The 21,125-nt window shown below is 29.8% G+C and overlaps 1 protein-coding gene across 1 annotated transcript; it reads left to right on the forward strand.

Moving 5' to 3' along the window:
• Nucleotides 1–16,171: 16,171 nt before the first annotated feature.
• LOC119599883 (RNA-binding protein cabeza) lies at nucleotides 16,172–20,898 on the forward strand. The gene is made up of 6 exons (XM_037949813.1): nucleotides 16,172–16,371; nucleotides 16,431–16,559; nucleotides 16,626–16,707; nucleotides 18,467–18,501; nucleotides 19,666–19,808; nucleotides 19,971–20,898. Exons 1-6 carry the CDS (start codon nucleotides 16,365–16,367, stop codon nucleotides 20,742–20,744), a joined length of 1,170 nt encoding a protein of 389 aa, XP_037805741.1. The 5' UTR covers nucleotides 16,172–16,364; the 3' UTR covers nucleotides 20,745–20,898.
• The last annotated feature ends 227 nt before the right edge of the window (nucleotides 20,899–21,125 follow it).

The raw sequence follows: 21,125 nt of genomic DNA on the forward strand, positions 1-21,125 counted from the left end.
ATTTTGAGAGGGTAATGCCCCAATTTACATCGTTCATTCGTAATTATTTTGCGAAGGAGGGTAATGGTCCTGGCCTTCGTATTCTTGAAGATTTTAATCCTAAGATTTCTACTGCTTTTTCTAACTTGAATCCTGAACCTGATCGGAATGCAGATCTCAGTGTTCCTGATATTGTGGATGCTTATTGAATGAAGATCCTACAGTTTAATATTCAAAGTTTCATTTATAATAAATCATCGCTTGAGTATTACGTCAATAATAATAACATTGATGTCAATTTTTTCTCTGAAATATTTAATATTGACGATAATAATCCTAATTATAAATTGCTGAATTATAATATATTTTGTAGACTATGTGATGGCCGATATGGTGGTACTGCCATTTGTCTAAGGAGTAATATACGCGCCAAAAGGGTGGCTAATAATACTAGATTTGATGTTCTCATTGTTAGGACCTTGAATTTGAATCCGAACTTCAATTTTGTTTCCGTTTATTTTCCACCTCAATTGGTTGCTCGTGATATGCAATCGGAATTATCGAGACTTATTCCTTTTATTGAGAATATGGACAATGTTATTCTTACTGGGGATTTTAATGCCCATCACACTCTTTGGGGTGATAGGGCTGATGATCCCAAGGGAAGAATTATTTTGGACTTTATGAATTTGTTTAACTTTACTTGTCTCAACAATGGATGTGTTAATTACTAGGCTGGTTAAGTTCCTATATAAGAGTAAATTACTGACTAGTATATCTACCCTTCAATTACAACAGGATCCTGAATTAATTTCACCTGTATTTAACACTGAAATTTCTAGGGCTTCTTATCCAATAACCTCGTCGTCTAGGGTACCCAAAACCTGGTGGAATGACGGCCTTGCCTCTTTGTTTCGTCGACATGTTGCGGCTCGCATGAAAGCGAATCAGTATCCATGTCCTGTCAACTTGGAGAATGCTATCGTTGCGTATGATTCATGGAAATCTGCAGTTCGTTTGGCTAAGAAACACTGTTATCAACAGAAAATTGCTGAACTAAATCAACAACCGAATGTTAGGTCTGCCTGGCTTTTTGTTAAGAATGTAAGGGGTCATGACCCTGAAACCCAATGAGACAATGATAACAATCAGGAATTTTTGGAGCATCTTAAGGATCAAGTTCCCAATAATGGAATGACTTTCGCAATTTTAGGCCCATAGCTTTAATATCTGTTTTTGTGAAGATTATTAACTTAATGTTAAAGGAGAGACTCATGGCATACATGGAGAATGTTAATTGCCTGTCCAGGAGATCCAGGAAATCTATGTCTACCACCACATGCTTGAATGAATTCATCTTCTGTGTATCTTTGTTGAAATCAAGGGATTACAATGTTGTGTTAGCCACTGTTGATATTAGCAGTGCATATGATTGTGTCAATGTTAGGATCCTGAGGGACATTTTGGTTGAATTTGGTTTTCCTCATGTGTTTCTTGTCGAATAGAGAACTCTGTCTTGGTGATAAGTCTGTTCGGGTTTATAATGCCTTACCTCAGGGCAGTTGCCTAAGTCCAATTTTATTTAATCTATATACAGCCTCCCTTCATTCAATTGAGGACCCTAACACATTTGCCTTTCTGTATGCTGATGACTTTTTAATTGTTTCATATGATGAATTTTTTAAGACTCTGCAGTTTCGAATCTTGGCCGTAAACTTACCACTTTTGGTAGTCGTTGTAATTCTCTTAACTTGACTTTTAATAGTTCGATGACTAAGACTATGTATTTTGGAGTTGCTCCCACGAAAATTGTCAAGTTGGCTATTGATGGTACCCCTATTGAAATGGTGAATTCCTTTAAGTTCCTTGGTATGACAATTAAGAATACCCTATCATTGAATGAGTACTATGACCGTGTTACTCGCGAATCTTTGTCGGCGGTCAATCTTCTGAAAAAACTGACTAGTGTAAAAGCAGGTCGCAGACCTGATGTGGCCTTAAATTTTTATAGGAGCTTTGCAAGGGGCAAGATTGAATATGCTCGCTCTGTTACGGCCCATTCTCCTCAGTATATTGATAATAGGATTAGGACTTTACAGAATAATAATCTACGTCGTTGCCTTGGTCTCAGCCCTTCGACACCTATCCAAATTCTGTATGTTTTTGCGAATGAACTGCCCCCGCACCTGAGGGCTTCTTTACTTGCCTCTAAGGAATTGTTGAAGATCATCTTATATGACAGTGATTTGTTTAGGGAGATTAAATCTGCGCCTAATCTGAACAATAGTTACTCTTTTGTATATCATAAATTTCGTGAAATTTTCGACAAAGTTTCACATCTTGACCCCTGTTGCTTGTCTGACAAATTTCGTTTCATATGTAACTCTCCTTTTGGGAAAAGGACTGGTACACCTCCGCCACCTCCACCTGAGGCTATCAGGTCTCATTATCTTTCCTGACTTGAGGAATACAAATCAAAAGGTTTTGACATCCTTGCTACCTATGCCTCCGTTTCGCATGATTCAACTGGATGTGCCGTTTTTGTCGTATGTGCTGAACGCTTCTACTTGCTAAGATATCCCCATGTTTTCTCGTCCCTTACTGGTGAACTTTTGGCGATCAGAAAGGCAGTGGAGGTTGCTGCGGAGAAGGGATTTCTTCGACTTGTCATATTTACGGATAGTATCAATTATGTAATGGTTTTGCGACAATCGCGGTCTTTGAATCAATTGATGTATGACATACACAGAATTGTAGATCAATCCTGTATTATTGAGGTACATTTTGTTATTTTCCACTGTGATTAGTATAGGTCTATAAGAAACAAACATGATCTATTTAACGATTACACAAATCTTTCTGATTTGTTGAATTCACAAAATATTGATATTTTTATTCGGTTAATTAAATTTATAAATGACGCGGAAATTTCCGATATAATTTAATCTTTCACTTCTGACATTTTTAGCATTCGGTGGAAGTAGGCATTTTTCAATGCCCAACGAATGTATATACTATACATTATTTTATTTGAATTTACTGCAAGATATCTGGTACCTCAAGTCACTATTCTTCAGCATAATTTCCTGAATCTATATTTTTATTTTGTTCCTGAATTTTTGGAAATTTTTTCCCCAGTTCTTCTTTCTGGGTTTTTCTTATACTGTCTACTGCTTTATGCTGAGTGGGATACCCTGGCTTTTTGGTTACGTACCTTGCCATTTGCCTGATAATCAAAAAAAAAAATCACCTTACTTTATTATGCCATGGCATAGACCAAAGAATAAATAAGAAATGAAACTGTTGTCAAAAGTACCTAAGTCTACTGTCATCCGGTACCTAACTCTAAGAGTGTATTAGTAGAATTCTCAAGTCAACATAGTTGCAAAAAATCGTATTGAAAAATATGGAAAAAAATATTACATTTCAATTTATACTTTGAAAGGGTTCTTAAGATATTTTCCACATATTTTATTTACAAACATTTTATAAACACGTCTATTTGTTTTTTTAATCTATAATATTGAAAAAATAAATTATTTATTTGAAATATCTTTTTCGTTTACCATACGAAAATTTACAACATTGTTTTTTTTTGTTTTAATTTCAACCAACAAAAATTCAATGTCAAAAAATAAAAAATATTTTTTTTCGTTTGTAAAAAATATATTATTTTCGGGCTATTAAATGTGTTTAAATTGTGCAAAAAAATTATAAAATATAATGTTAAGTGATAAAAAATATTTCAAAGTGCTATTATCCTCAAATTTTCGCGAAAAAGTTCTGAAGTTTGGAGAGAGAATAAAATTTTTACATATGTGTTGGATTTACACACCACTCATCTGTGAGAAGAGCGTAATGTTATTGTTGTAAAAAAATGACAGCGTTTCACTTCTTGTTTATTCTTTGGCATAGACTATCAAGCAACTGATTTGATTTTATTTTTCAAGTTGAGAGCAAACCAAATGATATTTATCATTATCAAGGCGATTAGACATTTTGCGGCGAATTCATGAAATTTTTTATATATGTAGTTTGACAGCGTCGGGTTTGAGAGAATTTATTATATAGAGTTTGACAACATCGGACTAAATTTCCATGGACAAAAAAACAATCAGTTGTTGAAATGACTTTACCTTATTATAAGGCGAATTCAGATAAGGTGGTGGCCAGTGTTGCTACAACCGCATTTAAAGTGCAATTCTAGCACTTTTTTTCGTCAGCTGCACTTATTTTTTAGAAAAAAGTGATTCGTCTTTTCCCAGATATTTTTAGCATTAAAAGTGCATTTTTGTCACTTTTTCATTTATTTTGCACTTTTTATATGTAATTCCATGAAAAGTATGTAATTCCATTAAAAGGTGAACCACGATAATAAAACCCTTATAACTTTTACATTTTTGATAATTTAACAAAATTTGGAGTATGAGCTTTTATTACACCAAAGACCAAGGCTGTTTTGAAATCGGTCCATTATTATACCTAGCCGCCATACAAAAGTACCCGCAAATATCGCTTTTTAGCTCATAATTCTGTTAAATGTATAAAACTATCCCTTTTAAAATCTGCAGATATAAAATGTATATAAGCCTAAACCATTTTCACAGCAACTGGACCTTGTTTGACTCACTTATAAGCACTAGTATTATGATAAAAATTGGCATAAATATGTTTTATATGAATATGAATCCCACTCCCAAATTGTATGAGGATTGGTCCATATTTGACCCTAGTCGCCATATCACACCTGTTTTTTATTTTTATCTATAAATTGCTTAAACATGTATATAGGTCAGTCATGTCCGACTTCACTTTCCTACTCCTTTTTATTATACCCTACACCACCATAGTGGGGAGGATATTATGTATTTGTGGATCGACTCAGAATCATATTCTAAGTCCGGCTGGGTGGCTGTCCAGTACACCTTGTGCGCAAGATACAGGCCGCAGTTTTCAAGATATTTCGATGAAATTTTGATCATACGTGTTTTTCGGACTAGGACGAATTTCACCTATATTTTCGGCCCTAAATTGACCCTATCCCCAATAAAATAAAAAAGTGTCTTAATCGTCCATAATTGATTTATAACCATTAGTAACGCGATGAAATTCATCATAACTAACTTTTATACATAAAAGAATTCCTCCTCCGAAATTTATGAAGACCGGCCCATATTTGACGCTTTCTCCCATATAAAACCTCTTTAAAAAATTATTTTTTTTTATCAATAAATTGCTAAAAATACATCGGCTTAAAGATAAAATTCAATATAAAAGTTTTTTTTTCATATGGTCGGCCATGCCCGACTATACTTTCCTACTTATTTGTTTAAATGTGTGTATGTATATATTTACAATATTCACGTACGATATTCAAGTACATATCTTCATTATTTACATTTTTTCTTAAAAAGTTTTTTATTTTAAAATTATGAATTACCACTCTGAAGGTGTGCAAATATCACATTCCATCGTATGAAATTGCCCACATGATTATTGTAATAAAATTAAATCTAAGAAGTGGATTGTTTTAAATATATTATATAACTAACAACAGTTATGTTCAAGTTTAATAGCAACAAATACATATCTTAGAATTTTTGTTGTTTTTATGCCAATTTTTTAAGTAAAATTAAATTCTAATATGATCTAGCGATGTCCGTTCGTCTGTCTTGAAAGCATGATATGGTCCAAACTGAAAGAGCCAGAGGGCTAAAATTTTCCACAAATATTTTCTAGATGTAAGGTTTGTTTGGTATTGCAAATCGGAAATATGACAATCAAATTCTCGCATAGCCCCATAAAAATGACCCCATGCAATACATTTTAAACCATCATAAAAATATTAAATATGTAAGTAGAAAATATGCTGAAAATTAGCATAAGTTAGTTTTATGTACACAAAAATTATTCTGTATGGCGGACTTTGATCTTACCCACACATAAAAAGTCACCTTCAGCAAATGACCATTCTGAAAATGACTAACACTCATAACTAGCTTAAAAATACTAACTACTGATATAAAATTCAACCTAAAAGTTTAATAGGATCTTAAATATATCTAACAAATTTCATAGTTAGTTAGTTTGAAAGGAGGATGTATATACATCAAATCCGAAGAAATACACCTAGGCCTCTATCGGGCCTGTTGTGCGCTCCTTAACCAGTGCCTTAGGTGGGAATCGAACCCACCACCTCCGGTCTACCAGACTAGAACACTAACCACTAACCTACCGGAGGCCACAAATTTCATAAGAACCGGTCCATATTATATCCAAGCGTCTATAAAGGCCCGCTTCTGAAAATGACTTAAGCGCTAATAATTTGATTAAAAATCATGTCATAAAATTCTTCATAATCACATTTCATAAGATCTAAAGGATCTAAAAGGATTTGTTTTAAAACATCATCATTAGATGTCGGACTTTGTCCCAAATATTACACTTTTCTTGTTATACCCTACACCACTATAGTGGGGAGGGTATTATACGTTTGTGCTGATGTTTGAGCCGATTAAGACATGTCCGTCCGTCCGTCTGTCCGGCTGGCTGGCTGTCCATGTAAACCTTGTGCGCAAGGTACAGGCCGCAATTTTCAAGAAAATTTGATGAAATTTGGACCAAGTATGTTTTTTGGCATTATTATTTCACCTAGCCCCCATACAACCGTACCTCCCGATTTGGGCTTTTTATGCCATAATTACGTCAAATATACTATTATCTCTCTAAAAATTGGCACAAATAAGTTTTATATAAGTATAAATGACACTGCAGATTTTCGTAATGATCGGCCCTTATTTGACCCTAGCCCCCATACAAACCGCCCTTCAAAAAATGTCTGAAACGTCTAAAATTGACTTGTCACCATTTGTATCGCAATGAAACTCAACATAATTAACTATTATTTAAAAATATATCCTTTTCCCAAATTTAATGAGGATCGGCCCATGTTTGACCTATACTCCTGTATAAAGCCTCATTTAGAAAATTTGGTTTTTATCAATAAATTTTAAATACTTTGGAATTAAGGTAAAATTCAACACAAAAGTTTCTTTGTGAAAAATAAAAAATTTTAAAATATACTCATGGTATAGGGTGTTATATGGTCGGCCATGCCCGACTATACTTTCCTACTTGTTTTTATACATTTTAAACATTATTAATTAATTTTTTTAAATGTTTTCGAAGGATATTAGCTTTTTTAGCATGCTTTTGGCTAAATACATATCACCGGATTATGTGAAAAATTGCGACCTGTGCATAAGTTTAACATGGCTTAATCGACTTTTAAAAACTTGATTTGAATTTAGCACTTTTTTCAACGAATTTGCACTTTTTTCTGAAGGAGTTATGGCAACATTGGTGGTGGCAGTTCTGCAGCAACAACATTTTACATGTATTTTGTTTTTGCATTTGGTTTACGTAGATCAAGGCGAATTCAGATAAGGTGGTGGCAGTTCTACAACAACAACATTTTACATGTTGCTAACGTTCAAAGGCAATTTCATATAAATTTAAAATTTATAAACGTTAGGAGTTAACGTGTAAAATTATACAAGTTAATTTTAACGTCGATAAAAGTGCTACCAATTCAAAAATAAAAATACAAATATTAATGTGTTTATGTCAAACAATAAAAAATATTTTAAAATAAAATTTAAATCAAAAAAAATATCAAATAAAAAAACCTTTTTTAAGAAAATGTAAATAATTTCAAGATTTAGCAGATTTCTTCTGTGGAGTGATGCCAAGTCAGGTAATGTTCGTTTTGTTGCTAACTTTAAGCGTTAACACTCATTGATAGCAACAAAACACAACTATAATTAATTAATTTTTTTTAAATGTTTTCGAAGGATATTAGCTTTTTTAGCATGCTTTTGGCTAAATACATATCACTGGATTATTTGAAAAATTGCGACCTGTGCATAAGTTTAACATGGCTTAATCGACTTTTAAAAACTTGATTTGAATTTAGCACTTTTTTCAACGAATTTGCACTTTTTTCTGAAGGAGTTATGGCAACATTGGTGGTGGCAGTTCTGCAGCAACAACATTTTACATGTATTTTGTTTTTGCATTTGGTTTACGTAGATCAAGGCGAATTCAGATAAGGTGTAAGGTGTATTTTGTTTTTGTATTTGGTTTAAGTAGATGTCAAAAACTATAAGTACGGCGAATTCATTTCATGAAAAGTTTTGTAAAATTTGTATATTTTGACTGTGTGCCAAACGGCAACAAAGTTCTATGGTAAAATAACATTTTCTTATGGTGGAAAATATTATCACTTTTGCTGTGCCAAACGAAATCTTTTTTGATTACATTAAATTTTGACAATTGTCACTAATTGCACAAGGAAATCTGCATTTGTTTTAATAAAAGAAGCACTTTTATTGATTTTGTATTATAAATAAACTGAAATTATAAAATATTTTATTTTTTGTATTTTCAAATTTTTCTTTTCATTTGTCAAAAATGTATGTAGCCCTATGAGCTAGTAAAATTTTATTCACCTCATGTCTATAAAAATTTACATTTTCAAGTAAATTGTTACCGATTGGCACACACTCTTTATTAAAAATAAAGATATTAAAATTTGTGAAGAAAATATATTCTGAATTGAATAATGTTTGTTTCAAACGAAAAATTCTATTCCGGCAGATTAATTTGCAAAATTTAAGTGAGTATCTGAAGTTAAGTAAAACTTAATTTTTTGTGAAAAATAAACATAAAAAAGTACATATTCATGAAAATATTATATTACGAATGAATGAATATTTGTTGCGAATGGATAATTCTACTCCGGCGGAGTAATTTTCAATATTTGGCCATAATGTAGCAGCCGCCGGACGGGTAAATACTTCATATGGGTTTTGTTATATAAAGCGTTCCGGAACAGACTTTTTTTAGTTAATCTCTTTATCTACATATTTGTATACATACCAATTATGTCATTATTTAAGTAAAATGATATTTGTTTACGAGATGCTTGGTATTTTTAGATTTTTTACATAAATAATTCAAAATATTAACGAAGTTTTTCTCCGTTTAACGGAAATTTTTAAATATAAAAATGTAAACAATAACAAACTTTGACAGCTACGTAAACCAGGCGAATTAAGAATTATTAGCTGATTGAATAACACCACCTTATCTGAATTCGCCTTGACGTAGATGTTAAAAAACAAGGTATATTAATCTTCTTCTTCTTCTTTATTGTATCGCTCAACCTAGAGCGACGTAGTAGGGGGAAAAAACTACTGCAAACTCGAAGTTTATGTTGTAGTTTTTACTTATTATTGTGTATCTTTTTTTATTTTTGTTTTAATCTTTTTTTTTATATATCTTTCGGATTTCTTTTTTCTCTCTTTTTTTTAAATCTTTTTACTTTATTATTATTTTTTTTTTTTCTTTTTTGTTCTTTTTTAGTTTATATGTATATATATATATATATAAGGTATATTAATCTTATAAGGTAGTGTCATCGGCGAATTCAGAATACCAAGCGAATTGGTTATATTTTTTATATGTAGTTTGACATTGTACCTGCACCTGAAGGCGAATTGGCTGTAAGGGAAAATTTTCAAAAACAGCTGACAAATAAATCAAAGCGAATATATATTAAATAAAAAATATTTATAAATTTGAATCTATTTATAATTTATTTTGATGATTAAACTTTTAGAGATTAAAAACACAAAAATATACCCTAATCACACAATTGCACTTTAATCACAAAATTCACATATACAAAATGAAACCAGTTTGACATTAACAAAATAAAAAAAAGTTCGACATTTACAAAATGTAAACAAAATTTTACATTATTTATACACCACGACGAAAAATGAACATAATAGCAAAAAACGATCAGCTGTTCTGATAACACTACCTTATAATTAATATATCTTGGTTAAAAACCATAAGTACGGCGAATTCATTTCATGAAAAATTTTTGTAAAATTTTTATATTTTATTAAAAAATAAAGATATTCAAATTTGTGAAGAAAATATATTCTGAATTGAATAATGTTTGTTTCAAACGAAAAATTCTTTCCGGCAGATTAATTTGCAAAATTTAAGTGAATGCCTGAAGTTAAGTTTAACTAAATGTTTTGTGAAAAATAAACATAAAAAAGTACTGGAATAGACTTTTTGATTTAATCTCTTTATCTACATAGTGTATATATAAAACAATATTGTTTAATTTGTTAACATTTAATAGATTTCAAAATTAAGCCATAACGTAGAAGTAAACTGCCACTGTTCGGCTAATTTCTTCATATCTGCTTCTTTATACAAAGTGTTCCGGAAGAGATTTTATTTAGTTAATCGCGTTATCTACACCACGAAAATTTTAAATATAAAAATGTAAACAATAACAAACTTTGACAGCTACGTAAACCAGGCGAATTAAGAAAAAAATTATCAGCTGATTGAATAACACCACCAAGCTAAATTTCCATGGACAAAAAAACCACAGGGTATACAGAGGTGTCTCGAGCAAAAAACTATTTCCTTCTCTTTCGCACAAAACCATTTCAATGATTTTTTTGTCTGTATTTTATATACCTCTTCTCACAAAACAATTTCAAAATACAAAAAAAGCTGATTTTAGACTTTTCCAAATGTCAAAAGTGACATACTTTGTAAAAAAAACAATCAGCTGTTGAAATAACTTCACCTTATTAGTTTCGCCATGAACACCACCCTATCTGAATTCGAACTGGTGTACACCAATGTGAAGGTGAATAAGGTGAAGTCATTTCATTTTGCGGCGAATTCATAAAATTTTTTTTATATTTTTCACCATAAAATAAGTTTTACTTAATTTCAGGCTCTCACTTAAATTTCGCAAATTAATATGCCGGAATAGAATTTTTCGTTTGAAACAAACATTAATCAATTCAGGATATATTTTCTTCACAAATTTTAATATCTTTATCTTTATTTTTTAATAAAATATAAAAATTTTACAAAAATTTTTCATGAAATGAATTCACCGTACTTACTGTTTTTGACATCTACGTAAATCAAATGCAAAAACAAAATACATGTAAAATGTTGTTGTTGCAGAACTGCCACCACCTTATGTGAATTTGCCTTGGTGAAACAGTTGTTTCCATCTTACTTTGTTATTGTAATCATAAACATCATGTAAACATAAAAAATATAAATCATACGACTTTTATTCTCTAAGGATGGAACATGGTGCACATATAAGGTGAAGTCAATTCAACAGCTGATCACATTTTTTTTATTTGAGGTAGATACAACTGTCAAAGTGCACCATTTAGAGTTGCCACAATCCAAAAAAATATGTACATCTATCTAGGGATTCATTATATTTTTAGGACAAAAAATTAATAAATAAATTTTATATTCATTTTAATCCGTAGTAAATTTATGCGAAATACTCAAAAATTGCACAAACTATTTGTCTTAAATATGCATCTATTTTATCAATTATAGGGAACTTTTTACTAATCAATTGAGAGTACAAACATCCCACAATTGTAAAAAAATTATTAAAACTCGATTTTATCATAGATATCTTAATTTTTAACAACTTTCCGTGGTAGTGGTTGGTCACATTTATATAAAGATCATTATATATTTCTTATACGACACTAGTAGAGACCTACACGGTATTATAAGTTCCCAATATTGACTGATAAAAAATAATATGTATATAATTTGTAATTTTGCTACTACTTACAATTTTGTAATCTAATACTAATTTTTTGTTATTTTAATTGATAATTTATTTACTTTTTTAATAAGTAAATAATAAATAATATTCACAAACAACATTTTTATTTTATAAAAGGTTTATAAAACAAAATTTCCATACAAAATACCGTTTATAAAATAAAAATTTTGTTTGTGAATAATTTTTCAATTCATGTATAATTTTTAATAAATTTTATCTTATAATACATATTTAATTTACGTGAAGAGATTTTTGGGCATGTCGGATTGTCTTTTTGTAAGGTAAGTTAAAAAAAAACACGGTGGCAACATGTAAATTTTTTGACAGAAGTATCTACTTTTGTTGTTTTTGTAGAATTGACATCACCTTATAAGTGCACCCTGGGATGGAATTTAATTTTACTTTTTCATTAGACTTTACATACGTAAAGTGTACACGATCAAATAGACTACGTTTTACGTTTGTGCAAGCCTGTTTCGTGTTTGTACAAATGTTTATATGTATATAATATAAAAATATATTTAATTTTTGTCAAACCGTTTGTATGGTTTATATTCATAAATTAGTACCTCCGTTATTTATGAACGGATTTTGTTGATTTTAAATAGGAAACTTCTCGAAAGCATGTCTTTAGAAAATTTATTACAACAGACACAGCCGGACATGGCTTAATCGAGGGACTATATTCTATAGTCTCTATCTAAAATAATACAAGTTTTCAGGAGAGCAAAAAACTTTTTTTTTTATTTTAAAAATTGATTTCGGGATTTTTATTATTTTTTCCAAATAAGTTAAAGAGTTTCTTATCGTGCTTTCAACCTCAATTTTTAAATAAATTCAATGTAATGTATTGATGGTGGGGAAGCATTTCGCCGGTTGCTTAAGCCAGCTCATCAGGAAACCTTTCCCAATATTTTAGGAAAACTAGAAATGTCTTATGAAAGAATTATTTTAAACTCAATAAGAATTCAAAACGCATCTTTCACAAAACATTAAAGTTTTGACAAAACACCAACAATAACAGTGAGTTTATTTTTTCTTACATTCCTTTCTACACTTGTCTGGTTGTTTTCCAACTCTAAATGTAAGGGGAAAATAAAAACAAAATAACCCAATAAGCATTTTTGCTGGAATTAAAGTGTAAATCAAATTTAATTCCAGTCAAACATTCAATTTTCAAGGGTTGAAATACACTTGCATTACACTTTAATTCAATAGCATTCTCCAATGAAAAGGAAACTTGAATTCAAGTCGAACATTCTAGTATTATTACACTTTAATTCAAGGCTTGAATTAAATTATAATTCAAATAGAAAAAATGCTTGAATTCCATCTTTGAAATACAGCTTAATTCAAAACTTTGAAGTATAAGGTAATTCAAGTAAAAAAAACAGTGCTATTCAAGCATTTTTAATGCCACTCTACTAAACTCCTAAATAAAATTAACTAGATTTTTTAATATTTAAATTATTTCATATATTTATGTAACACAAAATTATGTTAACAACAAAATATTACTAAAAAAAATATGTAAATTTAAATATTAAAATTTTTAGTAAATTTACTTAAAATAATGCAATGATATACATACATGTGTATATGTATGTAAACAAGCCTTTTAATTGTTTGCAAATATTAATTATAAGTAAAAATGTAAAGTTTATAAACATTTAGAATATATTACAACAAATTAAAATGTTTTCTTTGTTTTTTGCCGTATCGATTTTTTGCTTGCTGGAAAAACGTTATAACTACTTTTTCAAATTGTGATTCGCTGTGATCGGCAAATTTTTGGCGGTACGCAACTGAAATATTTGTAAATTTAGTCGAAAATCCCACATCCAAAATACCAAATTTAAATAAATAGGTACCTTTAACTGCTAACATAGTTGAAACATTTTTTATCTCGATTTATCTTTGGAACCTTGCCAACAAAACTGTTTAGTAACATCATCTTCTACTGATTCTGGTATACTAGTTTCTCAAAATTTTCTTCTGAATCTTGAATTTTTGCCTCAATCTTAATAAAATCTTCTTTTATTGCATATGAAGTTTTAGTTAAATTAATTTTCAATTCATTACTTCGTTGATGGTGTTGTTTTGAAAAAGCGTTTCATTTTGAGGTAGATTACTTACATTTTGATTAACTTGCTAATTTTGAATCGAGTCGTTGTCTTGCGAGCGTTGAGCAAAAATTAACAATTTTTTCTGCATTTAATTTATTTCATCTTACTATGACACTTACTATAATTTTTGATTGAAACTTTCGACGGTGTATTTTTTAATCTATATTTTTACTTTATTTTATTAATTGTTTTTTGCTTTCACGGTTTAAATCTTGGAAAATCACAAAATTAATAATTTTTTATGACAATAAAAATTAAGTTTGAATAAAACTTTAAATATTTTTCAACATTTTTTTACTTGAAAAATATTTGAAAAATAAGCTGGAATTTAAGTTGAATTCCAATTAAAACACAAGCACTTGAATTTTAATTTTTTGAGTGCTTATTGGGAAACAACTCCTATTTTTTTGTTTATAAAAACAACAGAATAGGGTATTCAGTTTTATTTCGCTAGTTCGTGAAGAGTTTTGATTTTTTTCTTCTGCAATATGGTTTTACGACCATAAATCGTTATATAAAAAGAATTTAAAATTTTGCGTTGTTTGCAAAATTATTCACAAATTTATATCAGATTTTTTTTTACTTCTACGAAATTTTTTTTACAACCTTCAGATAGAGAGCTTTCATACAAATTTAATGAAGTAATTAAACCAAATTGTTGAAAAAGCAACAGATTATAAGGCTTTGTCCAAAATAAATGTTATATGATTAAACACGGCAATAAAACTCTCGAAAACTATTAAGACCGGGTTTTTGAGTTGGCAATCAAATGGCAATTAATAATTAGATTAGTTAATCTAAAAATAAATTTAATCCAATGTTAATACCATTTGATGTTTTTGAGTACAAGATTAAACTTCGCAGTGTTGCCATACAAAACAACAGAAAATTTCACTGTTTGTTATCAAAACAATGCATATTTTATAAAAAAGAAGAAGACAATTGTAAATTTAATATGAAAATTAATGAAAACTTAAATTAAAAACAAAAAAATGTATTTTGAAGTGTCCATAATTTATACTAATCAATAAATAGAACATTTTAATGTTTATATTTATAAAAATTTTATTAATTTTTTTGCATCAGCTGTTTACTCTTTTGGATTTCGTGCTTAAGATTAAACCACCTCCATTGGGCGCTTAAACTTGCAAACAAAATTAACTAATTGAGTACTCAAAAACATCTTTCGAGGATTAATTTTAATTTAATCGCTAATCTTTCACCTAAAGATTGGCCCTAAAACGATTTCAAATATTTTTAGGGATTTGTGTTCAGCATGACCAAATTTATTATTAAAATGCAAACTAAACTTGTTTATAAAGTTTATACTAAACATAAAGATTAATGGTTAATTTTTATTGTGTAGAATAGATGTTTTGTTTTGTTTTTAATTTAAAGTAAAAATTTCATATATTCTAAATTGAAATACTACAACAACAAACAACAAAAATTATATTTACTTCAAATATTATTAACATAAAATGTTAAAATATTATGTTAATAACGTTAATGTTCAAATTATAATATTTTTACAAAAAACTTTGAGAATTTAAACACAACACAATTTTAAAACTTTTTAACCATGACAACAGGCCTGAAGTGATGCTGAATTTGGGATTATTATGTAATTTCGAATTAAAAATTCTTATATTTTTATAGATTTTAAGTGTATTTCTGTATGTATGTTAGTGTATATGTGTATAAAGTATTAGTGTAAAAATGTTATTACAATAATAGGTTAATTACAGTTAAAATTAAATTTAATTTTAGACACAATTGGGTTAATTAATTGAAATTAAGTTTTACGTTAAGTTAGATGTAATTAATGTAGAAAAGTTTAAGTAATTTAATAAAAATTATAAGAACTTGTAAACAATGATCAACTGGGCTAACCATGTTACCTTGTATTCAGTACACCCTGATCATGACGTTAAAAGCCAGTTTACAATACCACAAGTAATATGATCTGTCTAAATTGTGTGTAGAAGAGAACGGATGGGATAGTCTAAAAGCAATATGTTTCATTCAAAAACAAAAAGTTTCATTAGATCAGGGATGTATTTTTATGTAAACACATATAAAAAAAGTAATAGCTTTCTATTTTCATATTAATAGTGTAAACGCAAAAAATATATAATCATACGATTTTTTTAAAAATACGGATGGAATTTCATTTGGTTTTCCATACGTAAAGTCTCATAGCCTAATGGCATTTTAAAATGATAATAATTAATGTTGATACGTTAACGTTTGTTGCGTTGTTTTCGGGCAAAAGAAAATCTCGTGTAGACGGCATATATTTTCGTGTGAACACTGTTGTAAACAACGCAACTATTACAGTAATATGGCATCTCTATGTAGGAACAACTGTCATTGTAGGACCGCCATTTTTTGTAAATTTTGTAATAGATTACTGTAATAGAGAACTTTAATATTTTTTCTTTCAATCGTGTTTTATCATTGATTTGTGAAGGTCGCTTTTTCGAGTGGTACAAAAGTAGTAATTTTGTGGAAAACACGTTTACGTTTATTAATCAATAACTAAAAATATGGATCGTAAGTTAATTATTGAAAGTGCAAGAGTAAAATGTAAATATTTTAACTTAAAAATATAGGCTACGGTGGTGGACAAGGAGGAGGTGGTGGATACAATAATTTTTCAGTGCCCCCACCCAATTTCCAAATGTCTGATGGTAATAGTGGGCCATATAGTAAACCACCACCCTCTTATTCTAAACCAGGAGGTAAATAGTTCATTTCATTATTTTACTCTTTTCGTGTAATTAAATGTGTGATTTGTTTGAAAAAAGGTTATGATTCTGGAAGTCGCGGTGGCGGCGGTTCTGGTGGAAGCGGCTGGCAAGACCGTGGCAATAGTGGAGGTGGATATGGGTATGTATCTTTACTTTAGTGATTATTTAAAGTGGACAATTGAAAGAAATATAAAGAAGTTAAAGGTTTTTTAAGATCATCCAAATTAGAGTATTTGGTTTATTTACACCTCAAAATATGTTAATAACGACGAACGTCAAACATTTTTCAATGCTTCTCAACTAAAATGTGTATGTTTTGCAGCCATTTTGTTAGCATCATAATCTATTACAAATTTGTATATGTCAGTCATCGGCCGGTTAATTTTGTTTTGTTTTGATTTTTCACTCAAATATCTATGCTTTTAAGATATTTTAGCAAATTATAGTAAAAAAAAGTAATCAGGCAATGTTCAATAGTTCAATGCAAATTATATCTACATATGTTCATATAATATATAAGTGTTCATTTTACTCATATCCGGCAATCGGTCGGTCAACTAGTCCATATGATCACAAATATTAATATTTGGGTTTTTATTGTGTTGGCCAAACTAAAAACAGTTTGTTAATATGTAATATAATGTTAAAATATAATATATCAACATTATTGATCTGCGTGATTGCAAATATTTACGTGTAATAAATAAATTTGTTACATTGATGAAAATTTTCAGTCGTAAAATATTTCAACTCTTCGAAAGTTGGCCTAGAAATCTAGATTATTGATCTCTATCAATGTTTTGATTTTTTTAATTTAATAGATACATTTTACCAATTTTCTTCTTTGTTTGCGTTATCTAAGAAATTTTGAAATGAGACCTGAAGTTTGGTTTTATATAACCAAAAAAAAATTTTGATAAAAATAGATAAATTCAAAAATCGAATCCAAAAGCTTATTATGTGTATAAATGATGAATAAATGTTTGTTGATGAAAATTCCATATTGTAAAACAAGATGTCGTTCATTATTAGATGTAGATCGGAATGTCATAGCTTACTTTCTCAAAGGACGCCAATATAGTACATCACTGGGCTATGTATGAATGAATTTCCTACAAAAATTTGTCCTATATGACAAAATATAATAACTCCAACGTTGTAATAATTGTAATGATATTCTGTCATGAGGTTTTTACAAATTCGCTTATTAATATTAAAGTAATCGAAATTAAAGATCAAACTCCATGATGTCAATAACACAAAAGAACGGTAAAATACCTACCTTTGAATATAATTTTAATTCTTATACAACGGTTTTTTATAAACGTAATTTTATATGTAAGTGTTTTATATTATTTCAAGGAAAGAAAACAAGTTGAGAAGCAATATTTTATATAGGGTAAGGATTTCATTATTTTTTTTTAATAAATTTGAATGTATAATATATTTTTGATGGTATTTTCAAGTTTTTTCTAACAAAAGTGTAAATGGTTTAAAAGACAAAGTGTCACAACAGACTGTAAAAAGTATATAAAAAGTATTTACTATATAATGGGTAAACGTCGTTCACTCATTAAATTAAAAGTAAATATAGAAATGTAACGATTTGTAAATGAATGGTTAAAAATTATGAGGTTAAGAAAGAGTCATTGGTGTAAATGTGAACAAAAGAAAATATACCTCTCGTAAAATACACTACTTGATCGCATACATTTTATAAATATCAACATAAATTGACAAGATTAAAAAAAGGAAGGTCGTCATCGCTTCGCTCATCGATTGAAAAAGTAAATTAAACCTATCAAACTTAACAATTATCCACAAAATATTTTACATAATTGATTGAATATTGAATACAAATCGTTAAATGATGCGTTACTATTACAATCCTATTTTAGAAACGGAGGCGGCAACAAGGACAACTATAATAAAGGTAAAAATAAAATGCAAGCAATATAACAAATTGCTATGCAATCTTCTATTAAAGAGTAATGTATAACAATTTGTAATACCATTTTACTATTGTATTTAATTTACTTACAAAATCTTACTACATACAACTATTTTTGAGACCTGCAAAATAATTTTTAAATTTTACGTACGATTTTCTTAGGATAAATACTGTATCTTTATACTTCTTATCGTTAATTCTATGGATTATTTGTAGAAAAACTCAATGTTTACAAAATCAATTTGTTCCTTAAGGCTAAAATAATATTTAACTAAAATAAGTTAGGACTATTTTTTTAAATAACTTTTAAGTTGGTATACATACATATAAGGTTCAAATGTATTGACTAATTTCTTTAAATCTACTGTCAACAAGTAGTAAAGTTCTACATTAAAATGGCACGTGTTTGCAACTAAAATCAATGTCTCAAAAATTGGGTATAAACTTGTCAAACGGTTGTATTAATTTGGTTGTATCTTTGGAATAGAACACTTCTAAAAATATTTTTGACTAGCTTACGACCACAATTCATGTCCACGTTAAAACACATTCAGGATAACCACTAATATGTTTAAAATATTTGTATAGTCCTCATTACAAAAATTTCTTATTTGGTAAAACTGAGTTAGATGATTTTAATTCAAATGTTTAAATTTTTCCACAAAGAAAACGTGGGAAAAATATACATTTAAGAGTTTGTACTAAAAAGTGTAAATATGAGATGTAATTACAAGGTTATGTTTAAAGATCTGACGTGTTAAAAAAAAATTTAAAAAGGCAAACTGTAATCAAAACAGAAAATACAAAATCTGTATTGAGTGTGATTTAAAAAAGCTGAAAATGGTTGTCTACAAATTTTTGTCAAAAAAGGTTAAAATATGGTTATCAAAAATAAAGAAATAATGTAACGTGCATATAAAAAAAACTTGGAGTATGTTTTATAAAGGTTCAACGCCATAAATATTGGGTTTATTAAAAATATATGAATGAATCAAGTACTAAATTTTTATATTTTATAATAGTTTTCTTTGAAAATTGTTAAACAGCAGTAGTTTATAATTTATTTAACTTTTATTATAATTTAGTTGTGAATGTATTTTTATAATCAAAATTGTGTACATATAGTAATAGTTCAACAATTTACAGGCTCAGGAGGCGGTAGTTTTGGAGGAGGTGGCGGAGGTAGTGATTTAATTACTCAAGAGGACACTATCTTTGTTTCTGGTATGGATCCAGAGGCTACTGAAATGGATATTGAGACTCATTTCGGTGCAATTGGAATAATTAAGGTAAGTATTTAAAATAATTATTAAAATCAAAAAGATCAGACATTTTAGCAACCTCAGAATATTTTTTCAAAATTTTACAAATTTATAATCATTTCTATAACTAGGGAGAGATTACATTCAATCCAATATATTATTTTATTTTTTCTTCTTTGCAATTTTTAGAAAGATAAACGCACCTCTAAACCAAAGATTTGGTTATATCGCCATAAGGATACAGGTATCTCGAAAGGTGAAGCTACGGTTACATACGACGACATTAATGCGGCTCAATCTGCTATCGCTTGGTTTGATGGTCGTGATTTCAACGGATGCATAATAAAGGTATCTTTGGCTCAACGTCCAAACAACTGGAGCAAAGGCGGCGGTGGCGTCGGTGGAAGTGGTGGCCGTGGTGGTGGTGGTCGCGGCGGACGTGGTGGTGGACCTGGTGGTGATCGTGGAGACCGTCCTCGCTTCGATCGCGGAAGTGGTGGTGATTACGATTCAGGTAGAGGAGATCGTGGCGGTGATGATCGCGGAGGCCGTCCTAGAATGGGAGGAAGCGGTGGAGGTGGTCCAGGCGGTAACAATAATGTCGCTCCTCGTGAAGGTGATTGGAAGTGTAGTAGCTGTAATAATACTAACTTTGCTTGGCGCAATGAGTGCAATCGTTGTAAAACACCCAAAAGTGGTGATGAAGGTGGTAGCGGTGGTGGAAGAGGAGGAGGCGGCGGTAACTATGGAGGAGGTGGTGACCGCGGTGGATATAACAGAGACAGCCGAGGCGGTGGTGGCGGTTTCGGTGGTGGAAACAGGTTCAGTGGTGGAGGTGGTGGCCGCGGCGGTGGTGGCGGTGGTGGCGATCGCGGAGGACGTCGTGATTACGGTGGCAACAACAATAATGGCGGTGGTGGCCCCATGCGCAATAATCCTGGCAACCGCTCGCGACCCTATTAATTTTACTAACTAATAGTGAGCACAACCAAATAACCATTTTTCAGTCAGATATACCTAGTTTTTAAAATGAAAAAATGTGTTTCGTCGTTCGTTTTCGAGCCTGTGTCACTCATATTAACGCAAATAAAATTTTTACTTTTAAGACTATCTGTAATTTTAAATGTCATTTTAAATCCCCTGAATTAGTGTAAAAATAACTTTTTACGCTGTAAAGAAGAAAAAAAGAACATGTATTAATTTAACAACTATTGTATTACATGCTTGATTTATATTTATATACATACATTGTAAATTTCCAAATTTTAATTGGATTGTTGGAATAATTATGAATCCATCAAATCAAAACAAAAAAGACTTATTGTCTTTATATGATGAATAAAT

The sequence above is a fragment of the Lucilia sericata genome, unplaced genomic scaffold (assembly GCF_015586225.1).
Source record: "Lucilia sericata isolate MDLA Ls3-8-SP2 unplaced genomic scaffold, ASM1558622v1 Contig000003F_arrow, whole genome shotgun sequence".
Lineage (NCBI taxonomy): Eukaryota > Metazoa > Arthropoda > Insecta > Diptera > Calliphoridae > Lucilia > Lucilia sericata.

Coding starts and splice junctions, on each gene's coding strand:
- LOC119599883 (XM_037949813.1), top strand. Junction 16,708..18,466: donor AATAGTGGAGGTGGATATGG/GTATGTATCTTT, acceptor ATCCTATTTTAG/AAACGGAGGCGGCAACAAGG. Junction 18,502..19,665: donor CAAGGACAACTATAATAAAG/GTAAAAATAAAA, acceptor AACAATTTACAG/GCTCAGGAGGCGGTAGTTTT.